We start from the raw sequence: 24900 nt of genomic DNA, 5'->3' as shown, positions 1-24900 counted from the left end.
GTATTGAATCTCTTAGAAGAAAAAGCTTTACATGCTCTGGTGGGCTTTAAAATGGAAAATAATTGGTGGGATTAAAAGCAAATTAAAATAAGAGTGGGGGAAGGAAAGGGAATTACGAGGTATCCTTACCTTTCCATGCAGACGTAGCCAGCGACTGTGCAGAACGTATTTACATAATCGAGACGGACGCCCCATGTCATCTTTTCCTGTCATGGCATTAATGACTTCCAGGCCCGAGTCATCCACGACCCAATTGACACTGAAATTTGGTGCCTTGCCTGGTTGGCGTGATTCAGTGTTACTAATACCTACAAACAATCGACAGACGTTCAGTCAAGATAATGATCAAATGTTGAAACTATGAAATAATGGAGCTGTATTTATCACCTTAGCTTCTTAATCATGGATTCAGTGCAGAAATTCATTAAAACAGAGCTTATTTAATCACATTCTCACAAGGTGCAGCCTTAAAAGAGCTGCTCTTTTAGAATATCTGAACACATCTGTAACAAAATGAGTTACTATCTATTTTTTATCCTTCAGGGAAGGAAATCTGCCATCCTTACCCAATTTGGCCTACATGTGATTCCAGACGCACAGAAATGAGGTAGACTCCTAACTGCCCTCTGAAACGTTCTAGCAAGCCACTCAGTTCAAGGGCAATTAGGTATGTACTACAAATGCTGGCCTTGCCAGCGATGTCCATATCCCATGAAAGAATGAAGTCTATAAACATTCTATACACAAACATCACACACAAAAAGCGCACTTCTAAAGCCACCGGTACTTGGATCTGATGTTGTGAAACAGGATGCTCTCGAATCAACATGCCCAGCACCAGATAGGAATAAAAAACTGAAAGCAGCAAAAACCAACACCACCACTCTAGCAATAATTGGACACAGTCCAAAATGGAAACAGGTGATTCACAGGTGCAAATTCCACAACTGCCGAGATGGCAGCACTGGTGGATGAGGGCTTCCAGCTTGAGTTCGACAGCTGTTACTCTGCAGCCACTCCATTCCTCTGTACTGATACCTTAACCTTCAACAGCCGATATTTTTACGGGTTATGAAAATAGAATTTTGCATATGCACTTGTAGAGCTTAGCATTGGTTCTGCTGGGATGATTCATAACTTTGTGGAACCAGATGTGGCTGGAGAAAAATGGTGTCAATCCAGAACAAGTTTTCAGGGCCCACCAAATTTACTTTTACTTTGTGCTAACGCAAGTCCAATCTTCATGGTGAGTCACGTTCCTTGGAACTTTTTTTGGGCAGTTTGAGTTACGGCCTGTATATTGGGCAGATTAGCAAGGCAGGTTAGTGCTTGAAATGTTTTGGCTGTGTTGGAGGTTTTCAGCATCCGTTGGTATATAACCCTTCCTTACTATATCTATTATGCTGATGATGTTCTTTCAATATTCTTCTAAAGTACAGCTTCTATCCATCACTCAAACTCCACATCTGTGTGAACAAGGCTGAATGGCTCTACCCAACAATTAAACTCTATTTAAATGAACAAGGTTGGGATATGCTCACTCTAGTTTGCCACTACTACTCCACTATAGACTCCAGGTAAACTTTCAACGCATTCTGTTGTGTATTTGCTGTGATCTGAATGCATTTAATAAATTGGGCTGCTATGAGCTGGGCCTCAGTTTAGATATATGGCATTAATACCCCCATGACATGTTGCAGTCTCTAAAGTGTTAATTATTTCTAAGAAACCTTGTGAAGGATCAAGATCCATACCGAAAGGGACACAAGGTTGAAGAGAAAATCAGATAATCGGGGAGTGGTGATGCCAAGTATAAGAAAATTTTAAAGGAGCACTGCCCAAAGTTGCATTAACGAAATAGGAGAGGGATTTAAAAGAAAAGGTTGTGGCAGACAGAAGGCATTTGGTGAGGGAGGAGGGTGGCTAAACTTGTTATGGGCAACTTTCTCACTGTTTAGGGATTCTTTGTCATCACAATTTGCTCAATACTGGTTTACATTGACTTGAAAAAGTAAGCAGAACTTTGACAGGATTAAATTATTTTTCCTCATGAGAAGAAAGATTTAGCATCCTGAGGCATGCCAGACATTTCACGTTCAACATCAGGGCAGAACTCAACAGTGTAAGAAGGCACTGCCAGGAAACATGAGCAGCAACATTGGAATATCATTTTCAAACTTCCCTTCAAGTCATGGAACATTCCGATTTCGACCAATGTCCTTGTTCTGTTGTCATCACTAGATTGCTATCCTAGAATTTTCTAATTAGGACAATTGTGGGAACACCAACAGCATAAGGACTGAGACGGTTTAGGATGGTGCAACATCACCACCCAAGGACAACTAGGGATGGGTGATTAAAGCAGCAGTCATTATCACCCACATCCAGAGAATAAAAATGACAAGAAACCGGTCAATGCTGCAATGTGTTCCAGGCTTTTAAAACCTCCCTGGTAACACTGGTAGAATTAAAACACAAAATTGTCATCAAGGGGCAGATGTAACAGCACTAATTTTGTATTTTGAGTAATCTTTTAAATTTAAGCATGGTGTATTTTAAAAGGTTCCAGTGAAACCAAGTGCCATGGCTAGATCACAACCTAAGTAAGGTGAGGGAAGAAGTTTGACCTTTCCTGATTTTTTAAAAAAAACTTACATCCTCTTGGATGAATCTAAGGTTTCTGTTTCTACCATCTTAATTGGAAGAGCATTTCAAGCGTAGACCACTCTTTGTATGAATTCTCTTCCTGACATGTTCCTTTTTCTGGTATCCTGTGCACACTTACCTTTATCTGGTATCCTGTGCACACTTACCTTTATCTGGTATCCTGTGCACACTTACCTTTATCTGGTATCCTGTGCACACTTACCTTTATCTGGTATCCTGTGCACACTTACCTTTATCTGGTATCCTGTGCACACTTACCTTTATCTGGTATCCTGTGCACACTTACCTTTATCTGGTATCCTGTGCACACTTACCTTTATCTGGTATCCTGTGCACACTTACCTTTATCTGGTATCCTGTGCACACTTACCTTTATCTACAACATTTAATATATTGTATATTTCAACTGATTGCTACTTCTGTTCCTTGTTTTTCCTCCCAAAATGGGTTGCCTCACTTATTTCCACATCAACTTGTGTGTTTTACTGTCTTTTTCAGTCCACATCCCTGTTTTGTCAGAACCCCCAACTTTCATGTAGTCAGAAAATTTTGAGATTGCGCTCCCTTTGCTCAACTCATCTGTAGAGAGCACAAACATGGGCCCGGTACTGACTCAAGAGTACACCACTTCCAAACCTCTCCAATCTAAGCAATGTATATTTATCATGGCAAATCTCAGTAAGAATACAGTTGGAGTCTTGGCCTTCACGCTACAGGAAGGATGTGAGGAAATAGAGTACAATGCAGATCCATTAGGATGCTGCCTATGAGGGAATACAGAAATGAAGAGTCTTTTGGCTGTTTTCTCCACACAGTAGATTAAGCGGTGGTTTGATACAGGTGTAAAATTATGAAGTAATGGTAATAGATAGAGACAGGCAGTTTCCAGTGGTTGAGGGTTCTAGTATGATAAAGATACAAGATTAAATCCAAGTCATAACAGTTCCCATGTAGGATTAGGACTACTGCTGATATGGTGGAAAAAACCAAAGAAGATAGAAGGGCATGCTTCAGTGTTCTAATTTCTCTGCAAGTGACATAACAGCGAGAGCAGCATCACTGTTGAATGTAGTATACCTGTGGTCTACTTAAAATGTTTAAAACAGTTCAAATTTACCATCATTTAGCTTTACTAGATCAAATGCTTTCCATTGCTGAACAGACTATCGTTGTTTAAACTCAAAATTACACTATCAACAGGACAGAAAGCATTGGATGATTCCATGGAAGGAACATATTTAAACGAGACAATGTTGAAGTTGTTGTGTAAAAGCAATCATTGTGAGAAACAAGGAATGGCAGAACAAATGTTTCTGAGAGATTTAGATAACTAATTTGTTCAAAGTACTGGCACTCAAATCTGTTGGACTAAGCTGGATAACACAAGTAAATGGGCTTTAAAAAGTCAGTCAGCATAATTTCTCATCCTTAACGTATACGAGTTTGTGTTGGGGTCTGGGTCTGAAATTGAGGTGCATTGTATATGCATTTAAAAAGTAGTAAAATTGACTTGTTAGTTTTGCCCATGATGCATTCCTACTCCCAAAATAACTGATAGTATCATTTGTAATGCTTTGCATCAAAGTGTACCATGGCAGGCTGCAAAGGCATTTGGAGCCTATGGACAAGTTGTACAGTGTAATCCTCCATTCGTTTACACAAAATCCACACAAAATCTTCCACAAGCAAGAATCAATAGCATCCAAAAGGTAAAACATTGTCAAAACTCATCCTAAGCCAGAAGAGGCATTTGTAGTAAGTCTGTCTCTAGTCTTATTAGTCTCACCTTATACTTTTTCTCTAGTTCAAAATTTATGTTTTTACACTTTGGTAGGAATGCAATGCTCTCTAACATACATGATATTTATTTTACAATTTGATCCATTACACAACTTGCATCTCTCTCTCTCTGTTTTATTCTGTTTGGCATAGCCCAAGGGAAATTTAATGGATTGCCAGTGATATCCTTATTCAAGGTATTCCCCTGAATATAATGGCAAACCCCCAACTGGTTAATGATGCTTTTCAGGATAAGGAACTTGCCCCCTCAACTGGTTCTGACATACAGGTGACTTTAGTCGATACTTGACTCAATGCCATCTGAAGTGGCCTAGAAAGCCAGTTATAAAAAAATGCAAAACACAATAATAAAAGTAATGGGTGGACTTAAACCAGACAGTGATTGCTTCAAGATAACACTAAGGCAACAATCTCAGCACTGCCAAATCTGCAATGTCGTATTGTTGTCAAAATTCACGAACTCTCCTTAATCCCTAGTTATGACCGGTCTTGCCACCTGACTAGACCCACTAGAAATTGGCAGGTGGAGTGGGGGGAGCATGGGGGCTACAGGGCAGAGCATAGTGGTACACAGTTGGGTGGATGTGGCCCTGTGAGTTCTCAACACTAACTCTACAATTCAAATTACACTAAGGAAATCTACTGCTAATCATCACATCAATTGATGAACTGCTTTAACATCTGAACTGGCTGAGTTGTGAAGGATAAAACTGCGAGACTGAAGCTGCATCAGGGGCCTTGCACTTAAGTGCTTTGTCCTCACTACCCACTATCATAGGCACTCGTAACTGGTGAACTAATTCCATCAAGGCAGCAGTCCATATTCGCTGGCTCAAACACCCACTCAGTGGAGTGCTATAAACATACGCCTCCCAAGGAGTGTGGCAAATGCATTTATATCCTTGAAACATTTAAGTTTCAGGCAGAATTAAAGAAAGAGTGTCCAAGAGACCCGAGACACTTCCAGGCAATGTTTTGAAGCAGAATGGTGTTGTACTCAAGTAGTGAAAAGACTGTGAAGAACAAAATATCGCATCAACCCTTTCCAGGCTCAAATTGGGACCCGACTCCAGGTTTATATTAAAACTTTATTTGCTGTGTAGCTATAAGGGCTTCACTGCAAAGCTAAAATTTCCGTATTAGCACATCCTTGAAAGTAAAGGTTTGCGCTAAGTAACTGTATATCCAAAAGTTAGAGAATGATCAAAACCAAAATACAGTCATTCCAAAAATTACCCTTCAGAAATTTGATTTGGTGTGTGTAGAAATGATGTTCCAGGCCAAAGATGGACAGACCTCTTCCATGTACAGTTTCAATAAATTCACCCACTGCATAATCCTATCGTACCGTTTCCAATTCCAATGAAAGGATATACTTTCTAAGCAAATTTGCATTCACCTTGGAGTATGACCCTTGCTAGTCAACATAAAAGCTAATACAATATTTGAATTACATACTTCAATAGGATTAACTACTGTGGAACATAAAAATAAAGCACGCATTCAAAATCATAGACTTCCAGCCTGCACTCAAACAAATTAGTCAACCAAACTGCACAATTTCTGGCAAACCCCCATGTTTCTCAGATTGTACTTCCAAGAGGAAGTGTTAACAATAATAATAAAATTCACTTGACAGCAGTTCCTGCAATGGCTCTAAGAGCTGAATCGCCAACCTCACAACCCAGACATAGTTAACTGAATTCAATAACTTTTAAGCTTCATCATTTAGTCCAACATAGCAGATTGCTTCTCCAGTTGCCAGTCTCCTTGCTTGAAATTCTTGCCAGACTTTAGGAGATTACAAATCAGGCCATTTTCCGATGTGATGTTTGACCTGCTTGCAAGGCCTAGTTTTTTTGTGATAGATGGTAATCTTTTCCAATCTCTCAGCAGCTGCCTTTGCACATTAAATCAATCTTACTAAGGGCTGCATGGAGGTCTGGGGTCATTACTGCACAAAGGTCATATGCAGCCAGGCAGAACGGACTAAAGACCTTGGGCTTTGCACAGAAGTTCGCAGCTGAGAAGGGTTTAAATGGAATGAGACAAATAGGCTATTATACAGAGCCGATGCCAGTTTTTTTTCCAATATGCATCTTAACCCTTCAGTGGTCCAGTGTTTATAGGAAACCTTGGTGCAGAAATAAATGGACCAAAGAATACAACCTACTTGCAGAAATTCAATTTAATTCACTTGATCAACATGCTTCTTCAATTTCAACGATCAACGCAAGTTTTGTAATGTTTTCACAAACATAATTGAACCACATGCCAAGTCTATTAATTAAATACATATTGACGCTAAATAGCGCAAAGGAAAATTAAAAATAGTAAACCAGTGAGGAGGGCAAAAACAGACTAGAGAAGGAGGCTGACAGACTTGGAAATGAGTGGACACATGGCAGATCAAATCTAATGCTAGGAAGTGTGAAGTGATGCATTTTGAAATGGATCATGAGGGGAGACATAGATATAAAGTTATACATGATATAATTTTAAAAGATGTGCAAGAACAGAGCATCATGAAGGAACAGTGTCTCTCCCGGATTCTCCATCGCCCTGCAAAATCTTCCCTTTCCAAGTTTCTATGTACACAATTTCCTTTCGAAAGTTACCACTGAATCTGCACCTACCACCCCATTCCAGATCATTAAAAAGTTCTCATCTTCCCCTAATTCCTGCTCCAATTATCTCAAATCTGTTTGTTGACCATTGTGCAAATGGGAACAGTTTCTCATGATTTACTCGATCAAAACCCTTCATAATTTTGAATGTCTCCATTACATTGCCCTTTCACTCCACTAGGAACAGCCCCAACTCCTCCATTGTTTCTCCATAACTGGGGCCCCTTAAACCTGATATCACTCTGATAAACATCATCTGCACACTCTCTTGACATCCTTTAAATGCGGCAGCCAAAATTGGACACAAAGGACAGTCTTTACTGAAGCAGATGGGGATCTCGCCTGCAGCTGGAGAGCTCCACATCACCTCCTTTCAGGGAGGCCCGATAACAAACAACAATCAGGAATTTAACCGGACAGCGGTGGGCCATCCTCAGGATCAAGGACTCTGGGAGCAGGAGTCCAGCCTGCCGAAAGCTGCCAGCCAATCAGAGGTTGGTAGCTCTTCATTGATCAGCAGTGTCATTGGGAGCCGTTGGCCACTGCTAGTTCTATACCCACCTGAGGCCTAGGTTCATCACAGGCCCAGGCACAGGTGAGTGTTGGTGGGAGGGTGGAGGGGGGGATTGTGTGGTGGAGGTCAAGGGGGAGGGGTCTCAGCATCAAGGGTGAGGGGTTAGCTCTTGGTGGGCTCCCCCAACTTCTTGATGCTGGGTCCCTCAATCAGGCACTGAGTGCCTTTGAACAAGGGACACACCCCACCCCACCCCCCACCCCCTGGACGCCCGCAAGCAACTACATCAGAGTTTTACTTTTCAGGCTTCCCGTGTGGCAAGTACTCTGCCCACCACTGGGTAAATAGCAGTGGCGGGACGAGGCCCTTAAGTTGGAATTAATTGCCCATTTAAGGACCTCAATTAGCAGCGGGACGGGTAGGCCATCCATGAGCCTCCCCACCATGGAGGGCAGTAGCAGGAAAGCTGTGGGATCCCCACCTGCCATCCTCCCGCTTATTGAATGCGCCCCCCCACCACCAAATCCGCCACAGAACAGGGTATTAAATTCCACCCAGTATTTTAGCTAAAGCTTGTGCATTCCCAACCATAATGCTCCACCATTGGCGGCTGTGCCTTCCGTTGCCTGGCTCCAAACTCTGGAACGTCCTCCTTAGAGCTCTCTCCCTCTCGACTTGCTTTCCTCTTTTTAGATACTCCTTAAAACATTCCTGTTTGACCCAGGTTTTGGTCATCTCACCAAGTATGTCTTTATGGGGTTCAGTGTCATACTTTGTTTGATAATGCTCCTGTGAAGCGCCTTGAGACATTTCATTAAATTTATATAGCACCTTTTTAATGTAAGTTGTTGTTGAGTTAACATTAAAGGCAGCATTCAACCCAGTGTACTATGAAGAAGTTCTATTCAAATTGAAGTCAATGGAGATCAGCAGAAAATTCTCCAGTTGCTGGAGTCATAGCTGGCATAGAGGAAGGTGGCTGGATCCACTGGAAGTTTATCATCTCAGGTCAGGATATTGCAACAGGAGTTCCACAGGGTAGTGCCCGAGACCCAACATTCTTTACCTGCTCCATCATAAGGTGAGAAGTGAGGCTGCATGCTGATAATTCAAATCTTAACCGTTTGATCAGCATCACATCCATTGCTTAAACATCCAGTTCCTCCAGCCCTGATGTGCTGTGGCTGCAGTATGCATTACCTATAGGAAGCGCTGCACCAACTTACCACAACTTCCTTGGCAGCACCTCCCACGCCTGCAAGCTCCAGCACAGAAAAGGACAATGGCAGCAGGTACACTGGAACACCATCACCTCCAATTTCTCCTTCTAGTCACACATCATCCTGAACATGGTTGTTGGATCAAATTCCTCAAACTCAGTGCCTAACAGCACTGTGTGGTAGCATCTTCATCAAATGTACTACAGTGGTTCAAGAAGTCCATGATAATCTTCACAATGACAGATTAGAATAGGCAATAAGTGACAACGTGCTAGTGAATTCCTCAACTCGAGAGAATGAATTAAAAAACATCTGTCTATGTCCTTCCGAAGTCTGTTATTAGCCAGCTTACTGTTTACTACATTTCTAAGTTTTATGTCATCTGAAATTTTGAAATTGCTATATCCAAGTTCAGGTCCTTAGCATACATCAAAATGGTGTCCTAATATCGACTTCTGGCGGGACACAATTGTTCACTTCTTTCCAGTCTGAAAAACAACCATTCACCACAACTCTCTGTTGGCTGTCTGCCAATTTTTTAGCCACACAGTCCAAGCTCCTTTAATCTCATGGGCTTCAATTTTGTTAATATGTATGAAATGTGGCACTTTATCAAATGCCTTTTGAAATTCCACATATACTTCAACTGCACAAAGGCATTTAACATATTAAAACTGCCTTTCTTAAAGTAGTGGACAAAAGAATTTCATAGAAACATGCCATTACTAATATCTCAAAGCATTATCTCATCTCTTACATGTTTAAGCAATTTAACTCTTTATACATGGTAATGTCGTGCCCATACACAGGACTGACCAGCAGGATCAATTTGTTTCAATGCTGTGTTACAAATGAATTGACATACCAAAAAGTTGCACGCAGCCAGCTCCTGAACTCTCAAGGGAGATGCTAGGGGTGGGGGAAGAGAAGAAATCAGAAAGCAATTCTACCTGGGGCACCCGAGCAGTCGCAGTCAAGTCCTCTGCCTACATCAGACAAGAAATTAATTCTCAGTTTAAAAATAAAGCGAACTAAAGTACTCGAAGACGACACAATTATATATTACCACAGGCTCATATTCTGGGACAGATTTTGTGTTCCCATTACTTAACAAGTCTGCATTGACAAATAGAATTACACAAAGTCAGTTATTACCCTGCTCATGGTGCTGCTCGTGAAGTGAAATACAAATTACAAACCAGCAAGGTCAGAGAGGTTTACTGTGAGCACATTCATCCTTCCAGTTCTGTGAATTAACGATTAAGAGTGAATGATTAGTTGAGTGACTCTGGGGACAGGAGCAAGTGGAGGTTGACACATGTAGTGGCGGTGATCCAACGGACAAGGTATGCAATTCAACTAGCCAATTTCTTCCTGGACACAGCTAATTAACCCAGACTATAATAAAGTGGTTCAACTGTTCTTACATATCAGGGAAGAAGCAGAAGTGGGTAAGAGCTAGGATCACTCAAGCAGAACTGATCACTACTTGACAACTACCAAAAGCTGCTTTCTCCCCATCTCTAGCATTTTCACCCCTTTCAGAAGTGTAATATAATTGAACAAAATTAATCTTTTTCAAACTTGCATTTACTCCAGACAGGCTTTCCATCAGCTCTACGTTTCAGCTAAGGGGGCTGTCAGCCACATAGTCAATGCTGCTCCATGATCACCTGGCAACAAATATAATTACTCCAATTACGAAATCTAAACTTTTCTCAAGAGAAAAAACATTTCCATCCTTCACTCTGGATTAGATACTTTGCCAAAAGTAACTGTCCTGTAACAACCGAGTCATACTCAGCAGAACTCTGGAAAGTTGGGATTAGAAATCCATTAGCCACTGTTTGAAAATGCTGAAATACTGGCTACCTTATTTTACACCACAAGTCTTAAGAAATGAGCAATGAAATATAAATTGCTTCCACTCTCTGTTTTGTGTTGTGTGATATGACAACTGGTTGACTTGTCGTCCGTTTTCCTCGTCAAATAAACTACAGTACTCAGTGTTTACAATACCAGAAAAGAACATTTCTGTTGAGGCACATGTTAAATTTGTATAGTTCACTGAGAGATTTATCGATGTTATTTCCCCTCCAACAGTCAAGAGTTATCCCAGCCTCTGCTCTGCACCTCTACGCCACAGAATGGCTAAGATAGAAGAATTATTTTGTGGGAAATAGAAAATGTGAAACCTGATCCATTCTATTCGCTAGGTCAAATACCTGGATGTTTTCTTTCCTAATAGCACTGTGGGTGTACCTAGACAACATGGACTGCAGCAGTTCAAGAAGGCTCACCATCATGTTTTCAAACGTAATTAGGGATGGGCAACAAATATTGGCCATGGCAATGATGCTCACACCCCATGAAAGATTTTTTAAAAATCTGTAGCAATGCCGAGTGTGAACATAATACCAAGTGTTGAATTCCATATTAACAACCGTTACATCTTTTGCTTAGAAAATCTGTCTGGTATTGGATTTTCCTGATTATTCCTTACATTTATCATTTATTTCAAAAATGCATACATTTAAAAGAGAGCAGAAAAATATTACTGGAAATGTTATGGAGACAAATCAAATAGTAGATTTAAAAGGGTGAGCAAATAAGTTTGAGCAGTGAAATATAAACTGTGAGCCAACCATTTCCAACATGCCACATGACTTTGATTTGGATTCTAAGCATAAATCTTTACACACTTAAAATAAGCCCAATATTAAACTTTGCTGTGTCTCTGCCATATAAAATTAACATGCACTTGCACACAGACAAGATCTTCTACTTGTCATTGACAGCTGAACACAAATATAAATACTATTTAGGTTCCTCAGTTGATATTCCACCTAATACCAAACTGACCATTATTTCAAAGCCAAAGCAAAGTCCTCCAGGGTAAGTTTTCCTTTCCGCCTTGCCATGTGCAACTGCCTAATTTTAGCCAGACCAGCACTCACCATAAAAGACAAGAATAATAAAATAAGTATACTTCTCAGTTAGAGGGAATGCCTGCACCTGTACTGCAGGCAAATGCAGGGCCAAGACAGGTTACTTGTCATTCTCTAATTCTATCAGTTTAACAATATAAAGGTAGTCTATAGTTAGCACATGGCTGTGTGGAAACACAACAGCTCAGTTCCATATACATCCTTGAGAATGATGTCTTGGCCCTGTATGACTGAAGAGCATCCTTTTCCAGTCGACTTACAATGCCTCTTTTTGCCTTCAGAAAAATGATTTTATCAATGCAGACGTGATTGTATAATGCTGGACAATGTTTCTGTGTTAAATATGCACTGAAAGGCCACATTCACTGTAGAAGGTGGCAATCATTTTTCCTCTGGACTGGGCAAATGCCATAATTGATTGTTGAATGCAAGTCCATTGGACATTAAATCTTCAGCTACTTTTGTAATGTACAGCCACTGACAAGGTCATCTGGTCTTTCATTGGAAAGCTGAACACCAGTTTATGCATTCTCTATTGCCATGGTAAATACATCAGTCAGTGTTCTGGTATTCCAATGTTTTAAAGTGAACTATATCACATAAATAGAATACCCATTCATTTAATCTCCCCATTGTTCAAATGTGGCTTCACCTATAAATGTGGGGCACTGTCATCGACTCCAGCTATCGTTATGTTCAGCAGGGATTGAGGTTCCCTAATTACTTCCAAATAACTACATACGTTCCAATTATTTTTAAATCACGGTCTTCATTCTGTAAACCGAAATTGAACTTTTATACTAACTCCCCATTGTTTCTTTTGCTCATTATGTTTCTTCTTGTTCTTGTCAGTAGCAGTATCTCGACTGCAGATTAAGTGCTTGCTGATTTGATCAAGGAGCTACATGAACTCCTGAATGGCAAATCTTCCACTACACCTGTAGGGTCAACTGTGACAGTGTTAGAGCTCGAGTAGACATCCCTTGATTTGACAAGGGGGATTATATATTGCACCTACTGGTGAGGAGGAGAAAACAGGCCATCATGGGTTAAATATTGCTATATCCTTTCCTCATCCATTCTTACGTAAATGGGTGACAAGAAAATGCAGGGTCCATGCTGCTCTCTGTGCAAATAGAATGCAAAGCATTGCTTATTGGAAGATTGCATTATCTAAAGCATTAACATATTTGATGGAGCTTTACAGTATATTCTGTGTAATTCCAGGTAAGTTTGCATTGCAAGTTGGGGATTCACTGGATATTACATAGAGAATTAGCTCCCTTTAGATATGAATTTGCACACAAAAACTCAGCTTTTTTTTTTATATATGCAGTTTTATTTCAACAAGAGCGTGTAGACCAGTACAGTGTTCTGATCTGATGTCAAAATATGAGAGAGAGAGAACTTACCACTAAGTAGAGGCCTGTTGAGTGTATATATGCTTGGGAGGTCTTCAATTTCGCTGATTCGCTGGTAGACTGCACGAGACAAGTGATCAGCATGGTACAAACTACCCAGGATAATGCTGGCAAAGTAGATAGGCTCCACAAAATGGCTCAATAGAGCTCCCTGAATCCCAAGCACATTCCATCTGAAAATACAAAGATCATCATTTTGCCATCAAATGATACCCAAGTTACTAAGCAGGGGATTGTCATCAAGGTAAGCCATGAAAATACTACATAACGAAATATCTTTCTCCTTTGACAAAACCTTTTGCAGCATTACATGCTGCTCCAAACTAAATTTTCTTGGTACATGTGTATGATAACTGCACCCCTAAAATTCTGGAAAATGCAACAAACATAGACCATCGTGCATTGACCTAAAGGTTTTATCTTTCAACTGCCAATGTTACTCGAACATTTCAGGCTCGAGTGTTTTCCTTACACGCTTACTCTAATGATTTGTTGTTTTCAATAATGTTTCAAAGCAGGTACCACTAGGCCAAGATAGCTGCATGCAAGATCAAATTAGACCAGTAAATTACAATTGTCAGTTCATCACCATTTAACAGATGCCTTGTACATTTTAAAAAAACACCAGGCATTTTAAAGGTGTAATGACATAGCAAGTAATAATTGAACTGCACAATCAACTATTGAGCATAAGCTATTAATGGGCCAGTATACCATGATCATATCTGAGGACACAATTCTCAGTGGTATCTTCAGTGAAATCATGAATTACAGTAAAGGTTTATCAAGAAATGTTCTGCTTGATTCATACCTCTAGATTGCAGATAAAAATAATTCTATTTTTACTCCTAAATCAGTAAATTTGTATTGCAAGCTCTAAAAATTTTAGTCGGCAATTTAACCTAAGGGAAGATAAAAACTTAAAACACATTTTGCAGAGGTTAGTTTTTTTAAAAAAATGTGATGTGTCCAGATGAAATTCAACTGATATAGACAAATTTTTCCTGTGCTAGAAATTCCACAATAGTGGATGTAGCTTAATCCACAAGAATAGTACAATGAGAATTGAAACGGGATAACTGAAATGATTTCATTTTTTGCTGATAATAAAACGTGCATTAATAGCTTTAGAATAGACCAATGTAGTTACGACAACGCTTTCTAAGTATGATGGGAAATGTAGCCAATGCTGTAGGCATGATGGGATATGTAGCCAGTACTGTGGGAAACTAGCTAAGAGTACACGTTGTAAAATTTAATGACCTTCACAGGTTGAGGAAACCACTGTTAGGGCGATAAGAGAACAAAAGCTGAGATGAAAGGAACATCTGCAGAGCATGAATTGCCAGTTCATTGATTAGGATGTGTGCTGTATATGTTAAAATAATTGAAGGTTGCACCAAATAGTGTAGTGAAATGCGATAACTAAGAGCTATAAATTTGTTACACAAATTTTGTATCAGGGAGAGAGACCTTGGAAACCAACCAGGATACATCTCTCCCAGCATATGCTTGAATTAAAATTCTTTATTTACTTGAAGCTCACAGAGTCAGAATATTTGGTTTATTGCTTTTACCACAGCAAGAATGGATGGGAAGTGGATACCTCACTAGAAATTGGTCCCCTGTATTAGTTAGTAATTGACACATTTACTAACTACCTACATTTTGATTCCACTTCCTACTTTTTGGATTCAAATCCACCCCATCCTCATTTGGGCGAGTAGATCGGTTCCAGTCCATATTTCCATGGATATTTTCTCTGATTACTTAGCTGTTCCAAAAGGATGCATTATTTTCTTGGCTGGCGAAGGCTAGCAATACTCAAACTGGCTGCCAGCCTTCTGCAACTTCGATTTTTTTATACTGAAAACACATAACTGCCATGGAAAATTCACAATTAAATTCAATTAAAATGCTGTTAGGAAGATCAGATGTGAAACACAAAACAGAATTATATAATAATGAAGAATTCCACTGAAGAATTTAAGAGAGCCAACAAACAGAGGCTATTTTACAGCTGGCATAAGAGTGGTATAAAGTCTAACGAAGTAAAGAACAACACAGCTATTTTACAATACCAAAGTTATTCACATGTGATGAATAGCTTAATACTAACAGTTCAATACTAAACCTATGGGACAATTTTTAAATTTTAAAACTTTTTGCTCACTTGCGCAATAATTTCACTTAATTTCTACCTAATATAACCAATTTTATCCACTCATACTTTTTTTTTTGCATAGCATTAAAATTTTAATTCATTTTCTTCCTGGGCTTTCCAAAGCTTATCTCTCATTTTGAAGGGCATAGGAGAAAGAGTAGGGCATTCAGCCCCTCGAGCCTGTTCCATCATTCAATTAGATTATGCTTGATCTGCACCTCAACTCCATTTACCTGCCTTTGTTCCATATCCCCTGATACCCTTACCCAACAGAAATCTATCAAGCTCAGCCTTGAAAATTTAATTGACCCGGCCAACACAGCCTTTTGGGGGAAGAGAGTTCCAGGTCTCTACTACAATTTGTGTGGAGAAACTGCTTCCAGATTTCACTCCCGAATGACCCAGCTCTAATTTTAGGATAATTCGACTTAGTGTAGCCAGTAATCAGTTTCAAATTTTGTATTTTCAGCTAAATCAGTGTCCACATGTTACACTGCAACATCATTGGCACAATCTGATCAATCTTTTGACGTAATCAGAGCGGAAAAATGAATGCATTCCTGTCAATATTCTTTGCAGCCAGGTCAGCACAAGGAGGATTAAATAAGGTTTTTCTGCTGTATGTACAAGTCCTGAAATGGTAGTTAAGTGTTACCAGCTTTATCTCTTCTTTTGGTTGATTTCTATTACATCCACTGCTCTTCCAACATTGGATACATATCACATATACATGGCACAATTAAATACCCAACAAGTATTCCTTAAGTAGCACTCAGTTAAACTATGCTTTCTTTAAATAAAAACTCTTCTCCTAAACAAAAAAAAAAGAGGCGATCTCAACTTGGGTCACTTCTACTTTCAGCACCTCTACCTACAGGTTATTTTTCATTGTTGAGCTCAGGCTGTCAATACAAGCAAACTACTCCACCATAAAGGACACCACAACTGAGCCTAATCTGGCTCTCACTCAGCAGCCATATATTGGCAGCTTCTAGCAGGAGAAACCAGATAATGACAGAGCAGGAAACTCAGACCTAGCCTCAGAAACCCAGATTGTACGACCAAAAACTACCCACCTCAGCTGACATTAACCAACTTAAAACCACCAAAAGATCAAACTTGATTGATTAGAGAACCTAATTCTGAAACAAAGGCAAAGTAACAAACTTTATTTTGTTTAATATTTTGAAAATCACCAAGTGCAGCAACTACTGTGGCTTGTTACAAATATATTTATCAAAATTGAAGCCTTGTGTGCGTCCCAGCAGGAATCTTATAAATCACACTGGATGCATTCTAAAAGATTTCCATAATTTACAAACACTCGTCTCCAACTTAAGAACGTGTGATCAGTTTAACTACTAGGATCTTAATATGAAACCCGAGATCAGGTTCCCCCTGAAGAAATTTCAACATTAGCTTGAGAATCCCAGCCTGTATCCAATGAGACAAAAAAAGCTTCAAGTCTATATGCTGAGCTACAATTCAGCGCTGAGTACAGTAGCCCTTGTTCCAGTGTGCAGCGGGAAACTAGGGCAGAAATCATAAACTAAACCAAGGCATTCGCAGGCAGATACACAGAGGATCTTCCTCCTGTAGTGTTAACAAGGAGAAAATAAATTGCAATTCTACACAACATAGCCCAAAGGAATAGGACAGCTTCAGCAGGTGCGACTGGTCTGCCTTCCAGTCCATTAGGTTTTAAGTGAATTGATTGTTCATCAAATGATTTCCCATTGTGCCAAAATGATGTTACTGTACATATATGGACGACATTAAGAAAATGTCAGCTATATAAATTTAATGCAACTTTTATTTAAAAAAAAAAGCTGGTGCCAGATTTTTTTAAAAAAAGAGCATTTTCAACATCAGACTCCATATCAGCATTTGAAGAGAGAAAAATAATTAATCTCTTTCATCTTAGGGAAACCAAGTCTGACGCTGATTTAACTCTGACCCGCAGTACAGATTCTTTGGTAACCACGTTCATTTTCTTTTTACCCTGACTGGAAAAAAATATATACCTCGCCACAATACAATTTGCAATTGCTGAATGAAAAACAAAAAAGAGTAATTCAGAAAGAGGTAGTTAAATCTCGACAAATTGTCAAACACTGCTTGCAGTTGAATGCACAGCTCAGTTCATACGGCAGGCTTTTAAACCAATAGTTTGTCATTTCTTAAAAAATCCTTATCCTGGAGTCTGGTCATTTGAGAGATTTTGGCTTGCTGGTGAATTTGAAGTTACTGAAAGGAGAAAAAGGTTTTCACTGATTGGAAAGCAGTGATTCAATGGCAGTGTAAGGAGGAAGGTGGACAAGTTTTGTTCTTGTGATTGAATTAAGGTTGCTTAAAACCATTTGTCCTTTTCAGTCTTTTGTTTAATGCAGTGTTTGGAAATTTAACCTTTTTTAAAAAAAATCTGCCTACTGCTTGAGTGGCATCTTTTTATTACCCTTTAGGGAAGGAAATCTGCCATCCTTACCCTGTCTGGCCTACATGTGGCTCCAGACCCACAGCAATGTGGCCGACTCTTAACCGCCCTCTGAAATGGCTGAACAAGCCACTCAGTTGTATCAAACCGCTACAAAGTTGAAAAGGAATGAAATCAGACGGACCACCCGGCATCAACCTAGGCACTGGAAACTACAACAGCAAACTCAGCCCTGCCAACCCTGCAAAATCCACCTTACTAACATCTAGAGACTTGTGCCAAAATTGGGAGAGCTGTCCCACAGACTAGGCAAGCAGCAGCCTGACATATGAATCACACATTACAGGCAAAGTCCCAAACACCACCATCACCATCCTTGGGTTATGTCCCACCAGCAGGACAGACCCAGCAGAGGTGGCGATACAGTGGTATACAGTTGGGCAGGAACTGCTCTGGGAGTCCTCAACATCAACTCCAGACTACATGAAGTTCATGGCATCAGATCAAACAAGGGCAAGGAAATCTCCTGCTGATTACCACGTACCACCCCCACGAACCAAACACCCCCGCCCCAGCTTATGAATCAGTACTCCTCCATGTTGAAACCCTTTTGGAGGAAGCACTGAGGGTGGCAAGGGCGCAGAATGTACTCTGGGTGGGGGGCTTCAATGTCTATCACCTAGAGTGCCTTGGTAGCACCACAACAGACTAAGCTGGCCAATTCCTAAAGGACATAGCTGCTAGACTAGGTCTGCAGCAGGTGGTGAGGGAACCAACTAGAGGGAAAACATACTTGACCTCATCCTCACCAACCTGCCTACCTCAGATACATCTGTCCACGACAGTATCCGCAGCAGTAACCACCGCAACTGCACAGTCCTTGTGGAGACAAAGTCTCGCCTTCACAATGAGGATACCCTCCATCGTGTTGTGACACTACCACTGTGCTAAATGGGATAGATTTTGAACAGATCTAGCAGCTCAAGACTGGGCATCCATGAGGTGCTGTGGGCCATCAGCAGCAGCAGAATTGTACTCAAACACAATCTATAACCTCATGGCCCGGCATATTCCCACTCTACCGTTATCAGCAAGCCAGGGGATCAATCCTGGTTCAATGAAGAGTGCAGGAGGGCAAGCCAGGAGCAGGCATACCTAAAAATGAGGTGTCAACCTGGTGAAGCTACAACACAGAACTACCTAAGTGCCAAACAGGCTAAGCGGCAAGCAACAGATGGAACCTAGTGATTCCACAACCAATGGATCAGATCCAAGCTCCGCAGCCTGCCACATCCAGTTGTGAATGGAGGTGGACAATTAAACAACTCACCAGAGGAGCAAGCTCCACAAATATCTCCATCCTCAATAATTGAGGAGCCAACATACCAGTGCAAAAGATAAAGGTGAAGCATTTGCAACAATCTTTAGCCAGAAGCGCGAGTGAATGATCCATCTCGGCCTCCTCCAGAGGTCCCCAGCTTCACAGGTGCCAGTCTTCAGTCAATTAGATTCACTCCACGTGATATCAAGAAGTGGCTGAAGCACTGGATACTGCAAAGGCTATGGTCCCTGATAGTATTCCGGTAACAGTACTGAAGACTTGTGCTCGAGAACTTGCCGCACCCCTAGCCAAGCTGTCCAGTACAGCCACAATACTGACATCTACCAAGAAATGTAGAAAATTGCATAGGTACCTCCTTTACAAAACAACTGGACAAATCCAACCTGGCCAATTACTGCCCCATCAGTCTACTCTCGATCATCAGTAAAGTGATGTTAGGCATCATCAGCAGTGTTATCAAGCAGCACTTGCTTAGCAATAACCTGCTCACTGACGCTCAGTTTGGGTTCCGACCGGGCCATTCAGCTCCTGACCTCATTACAGCCTTGATTCAAACATGCAGTTCAAACATTCAAAGAGCTGAACTCCAAAGTCGAGGCGAGAGTGAATGCCCTTGGCATCAAGACAGCATTTGACCAAGTGTGGCGTCAAAGAGCCCTAGCAAAACTGGAGTCAATGGAACTCAAGGGGAAAACTCTCTGCTGGTTGGAATCATGCTTGGCACAAAGGGAGATGGTTGTGGTTGTTGGAGATCAATCATCTCAGTTCCAGGGCACCGCTGCAGGAGTTCCTGTCCTAGGCTCAAACATGCTGCTTCAACAGCTTCCTTCCATCATAAGGTCAGAAATGGGGATGTTTGCTGATGATTGCACAATGTTCAGCACATTTGCAACTCCTCAGATATTGAAGCAGTCCCTTTCCAAATGCAGCAAGACCTGGACAATATCCAGGTTTGGGCTGGCATATGTCAAGTAACATTCGCGCTACACAATGCCTTGCAATGACCATCTCCAACAAGAGAATCTAACTATTGCCCCATGACATTGAATGGCATTACCATTGTTGAATCCCCTACTAACATCCTGGGGATTACCACTGACTAGAAATTGAACTGACCTAGTCACGGTGGCTATAAGAGCAGATCATAGGCTAGGAATCCTACCATAAGTAACTCACTACCTGACTCCCCAAAGCCTATCCACAATCTACAAAGCACAAGTCAGGAGTGTGATGGAATACTCTCCACTTGCCTGAATGAGTGCAGCTCCAACAACGCTCAAGAAGCTCGACATCATCCAGGGTAAAGCAGCCCACTTGAATGGCATCCCATCCACAAACATTCACTCCCTCCAACACTGATGCACAGTGGCAGCAGTGTGTACCATCTACAAGATGGACTGCAGGAATTCACCAAGGTTCCTTAGACAGCACTTTCCAAACCCACAGCCATTACCATCTAGAAGGACAAGGGCAGCAGATGCATGGCAACACCACCACCTGGAAGTTCTCCTCAAGCCACTCACCATCCTGACTTGGAAATATATCGCCATTCCTTCACTGTCGCAGGGTCAAAATCCTGGAACTCCCTTCCTAACAGCACTGTGAGTGTACCTACACCACATGGACTGCAGTGGTTCAAGAAGGCAGCTCACCACCAACTTCTCAAGGGCAATTAGGGATGAGTAATAAATGCTGGCCTCGGCAGCAATGCCCACATCCCATAAATGAATTTTTAAAAAAAGATACTTCCTACTGTCTAAGGGGCCTAACAGCATAGTTGAAATTTTTTGAATTATTAGGAAAAAATATTCCAAAAGACATTATGATTCTGTTTGATCGAATGACTTTCTACATTCTGGATACTTACAATTTATTTGATTTGATTCAGTTACAAGTATACCAGTTCCTTAATGCATGGTATGCCAGTTCCCTAATTTAGCAATGTTTTAATTTGACTATGCATTAAGCCAAAATTTCTGAGATTTAGGAAAATAAGATCATTTGAATTCATTATGTAAACTGAAAATATACACTCAGCCATCTTTCGACCAATCATCCAGCACAGATATACGTACGTCTGTTGTTCTAACATTTTCAAATTTGTATAATTGAGTCAGAGTCCAGAGGGACCAAAATCATAAAGTTATTGCTGTGCAAAGCAAATAATTAAGAAAAGTGATAGAGAACTGATTGACTTAGAGAATTAATTAGTATGAAACCTTCCCTAGGAATGGTGGGGAGAGAATAGGCCACATCTTCAGTTTGCTAGTTACACAAAAGTTTCTATTTTAACTCTATAATTTACAAACAGTTGCTTGGTGGTACAGAACTTGAATATTGCTGAGAAGAGAGACATATTGCCAAAGCTTTTCATCTTGCGTTCATCAAATACAAGAATGCCTTCAAACGATCAAAACAATTTACACTACAGGAGAGAAGGGTGCTAATTGGTTGGCAAGTCGACTCTGATTGGCTGACGCATTGCCACAGAAAAAGCAACAGGGAACAATAGGCTCCCAAACTCCTGAGTAATTCGTACGCAGGGACCTGGTTTCTCTGCAAACAAGCGGCCTTGCTCCTTTTTTGAATTACTCGGGTGCCTGTAGTTCCCTGTTGCTTTCTCCATGGCAAAGGTTTGGCCAATCAGGATTAACTTACTGACCAATCAGCATACCTTTTTCCCTTAAATTGTAAATTGTTTTAAGTTGATGTGATCATTTGAAATTTGGCATTTTTGTGTTTGTCCTGATGAGTGCAAGACGTGAAGCTTCGGAAAAATGTCTTTCTTTTCCTCTATAATTTATCTTTTACCATTTAAAGTTGTACAACAATATTTTCAAAATGTCCTTGAGCCCTGCTGATGCTACTGAACAAAACATGCAAGTCTCAGAAATATCACACTTTAAGGGAGAGGCATTTGCTGCAGAATTATAAGGGAAATTAGGTATGGCATTTGTTCAGGAGGCTATACTGTCCCCAGAGATGCCTAACCAAGGGATGTGAAGGTCTGTTACCAGGTCCAAACAGGAGAACTGTTCCACTCCACAGCAGTGCATCAAACAAAGGATGTGTTACTGACCTTGCTATTTTATCACTACATGACATTGTGAGCAATCGTTCTCCTTGTAACACTCCATCCCATGTCTGAATAGTGTTGCTGGATCTAACTGGAATCGTCCCTTCGCCAGATTCAATTTTTGTCCTTAGCTGGCCTCGTGCTTTCCGATTTGGGTGCTTGTCTCCCTGATCTAAAATTTCGGAGAGAGAGATAATAACTGGAACTGACTGCACAAAATATAAGTGTTAAACTTGAGAGGAAGTAGATCAGGTGAAAGATGAATAATCATTTTTAAAAATTCACAACGAAGGCTTTTAAACAAGCATTTATCAGAATTTGTGCCAAGTATATTGAACAGTTTCAGTTATATGAGTAACGAATAATATAAATGCACTACGATAAAAGCAAAATACTGCAGATGCTGGAAATCTGAAACAAAAACAGAAAATGCTGGAAAAACTCAGCAGGTCTAACAGCATCTGTGGAGAGAAAAAAAACAGTTAACGTCATACGGACTCAAAACGTTAACTCTTTTTTTTCTCACCACAGATGCTGTTAGACGTGCTGAATATAAATGCATTTCCAATTTTTAACTAAATAAAAATACTAAAGTCCCTAAATATTGGTTTGATAAGTAACAGGAGATTATAAGAAATAGGAGCAGGAATAGGCCACATAGCCCCCTCAAGCCTCCATTATCAAAGCTGACTTTCTACATCAACTTCACTTTCCTGCCCTATCCCAATACCCCTCAATTTCCCTCAAGCCCCCCAAAAATATTACTGATCTCAGTCTTGAACGTACTCAATGACTGAGCATCCACAGCATTCCGGGTAGAGAATTCCAAAGATTCATAATCCTCCAAGTGAAGAAATTTCTCCTTAGCTCAGTTCTAATTGGCTGAGACTACATCCGCTAGTTCTAGATACTCTAGCTATGGGAAGCTAGCCTCCCGGCATCTATCCTGTTCAAGTCTTCAAAGAATTCTATATATGTTTTACAGGGATCAGCTCTGATTCTTCTAAGTTCCCCAAAATATAGGCCCATTCTACTCAATCTCTCCTTTACGACAGCCTTCTTATCCCAGGATAAGCTTTAGAATGGCTTACAGCACAGGAGGAGGTCATTCAGCCTGTCATATCCATGCAGGCTCTCTGCAAGGGGAACTCAATGAGTTCCTCTCACCTGCCTTTTCCCCATAGCTCTGCAAATATTTCTATTCAGATAATTATTTAATTACCTTTTGGAAGTCACAAGTGAATCTGCCTCTACCACCTCAGGCAATGCATTCCACATCCCAACCACTTGCGGATTAAGAAAATGTTTCCTCGCTTCACCTTTTGTCTTTTTGTCATTCACCTTGAACCCTCTGGTTTGCAACCCATCTGCCAATGGAACAGCTTCTCCCCTATCCACGTAACTGAAGTCCCTCATCCCTGGAGCCATTCCCATAAATCTTTTCTGCATTCCCTCCAAGTTCATCTGGTGAATCTTTGTTATATCCACCTGGAATACTGTGTACAGTTTTGGTCCCCGTATTTAAGAAAAGATATACTGGCATTGGAGGCAGTTCAAAAGAGATTCACTAGGCTGATTCCTGGGATGAAGGGGTTGACTTAAGAATGGCTAAACAGGTTAGGCCTTTATTCATCAGAGTTTAGAAGAATGAGGGGTGATCTTATTGAAATGTATAAGATTCTGAGGGGGCTTGACAGGGTAGATGTTGAGAAGATGTTTCCACTAGTGGGGGAATCTCAAACTAGGGAACATAGTTACAGAATAAGGGGACACTCATTCAAAACTCAGATGCAAAGGAATTTCTTCTATCAAGGGGTAGTGAATGTCTGAAATTCTCTACCCCAGAGAGTTGTGGAGGCTTGGTCACTGAAAGTATTTAAAGAGGTAGATAGATTTTTGAAATATCGAGGAGCTGAGGGCTATGAGGACCTGGAGCAGATCAGCCATGATCTTATTGAATGCCAGGGCAGGCTTGAGGGGTTGAATGGCCTACTCTTGCTCCTATTTCTTATGTTCTTATAAGGCAAATATATCAATCCTTAGGTGATGAGACAAAAACTACACACAGTACTCCAGGTGAGGTGTCACCAAAGTCCTATGTAATTTTACACTTTAACCCCCTTGCAATGAAGGCAAACATATCATTTGCCTTTCTAATTGCTTATAGTGCCTGCATGTCAACTTTCTGCAATTTGTGTACAATATCAAAATCCTTCAGAATTAGAAAATATTCTGCTTTTCCATTCTTCCTACCAAAGTGGATAATTTCACATGTCCCCACATTATACTTCCTCTGACACCTTCCTGCCCAATTGCTTAATGGTTTACACTGCTTTGCAGCCTCTTTGCATTCTTCTCACAGTTTACTTTCTCTACCTAGCCTTGTATTGTCAGCAAATGTGGATACAAAGTTGGGCCCCTCATCTAAGTCATTGATACAGGTTATAAATAGCTGAGACCCAAGCACTGATCCTTGTGGCACACCACTAGTTAACTCTGCCATTCTGATAATTACCCATTTATTCCTATTCCTCGTTTCCTGTTCTTTAATCAATCCTCAACCAATGGCAACATATTGGTTTAGAACTTTCGTGCAGTGACAATCACCGTTCAATTGCCACTCTGCTCCTTTTTACTTGCACTGGAATGGAGCTGAATATTTCTCACCTGGACTCCCAACCTAGGCC

General features: G+C 40.6%; 1 protein-coding gene across 1 annotated transcript in view; it reads right to left on the bottom strand.

Annotated features, from left to right (window-relative positions):
* The window catches only part of LOC144686374 (double-stranded RNA-specific editase 1-like), a 309081-nt gene that overhangs the window by 6509 nt on the left and 277672 nt on the right, over positions 1-24900 (bottom strand). Inside the window, exons 10-12 of the mRNA XM_078551506.1 lie at positions 22217-22385; positions 13189-13370; positions 130-308 (exon numbers count right to left, since the gene is read on the bottom strand). Coding sequence (XP_078407632.1) covers positions 130-308; positions 13189-13370; positions 22217-22385 — 530 coding nt within the window. The remainder of the gene's footprint in view (positions 1-129; positions 309-13188; positions 13371-22216; positions 22386-24900) is intronic.

Source organism: Cetorhinus maximus, chromosome 11, assembly GCF_964194155.1.
Source record: "Cetorhinus maximus chromosome 11, sCetMax3.hap1.1, whole genome shotgun sequence".
NCBI classification, from domain to species: Eukaryota; Metazoa; Chordata; class Chondrichthyes; order Lamniformes; family Cetorhinidae; genus Cetorhinus; species Cetorhinus maximus.
The sequence above is the reverse complement of the archived record's forward strand: the minus strand, read 5'-3'. Positions and strand labels throughout refer to the sequence as shown.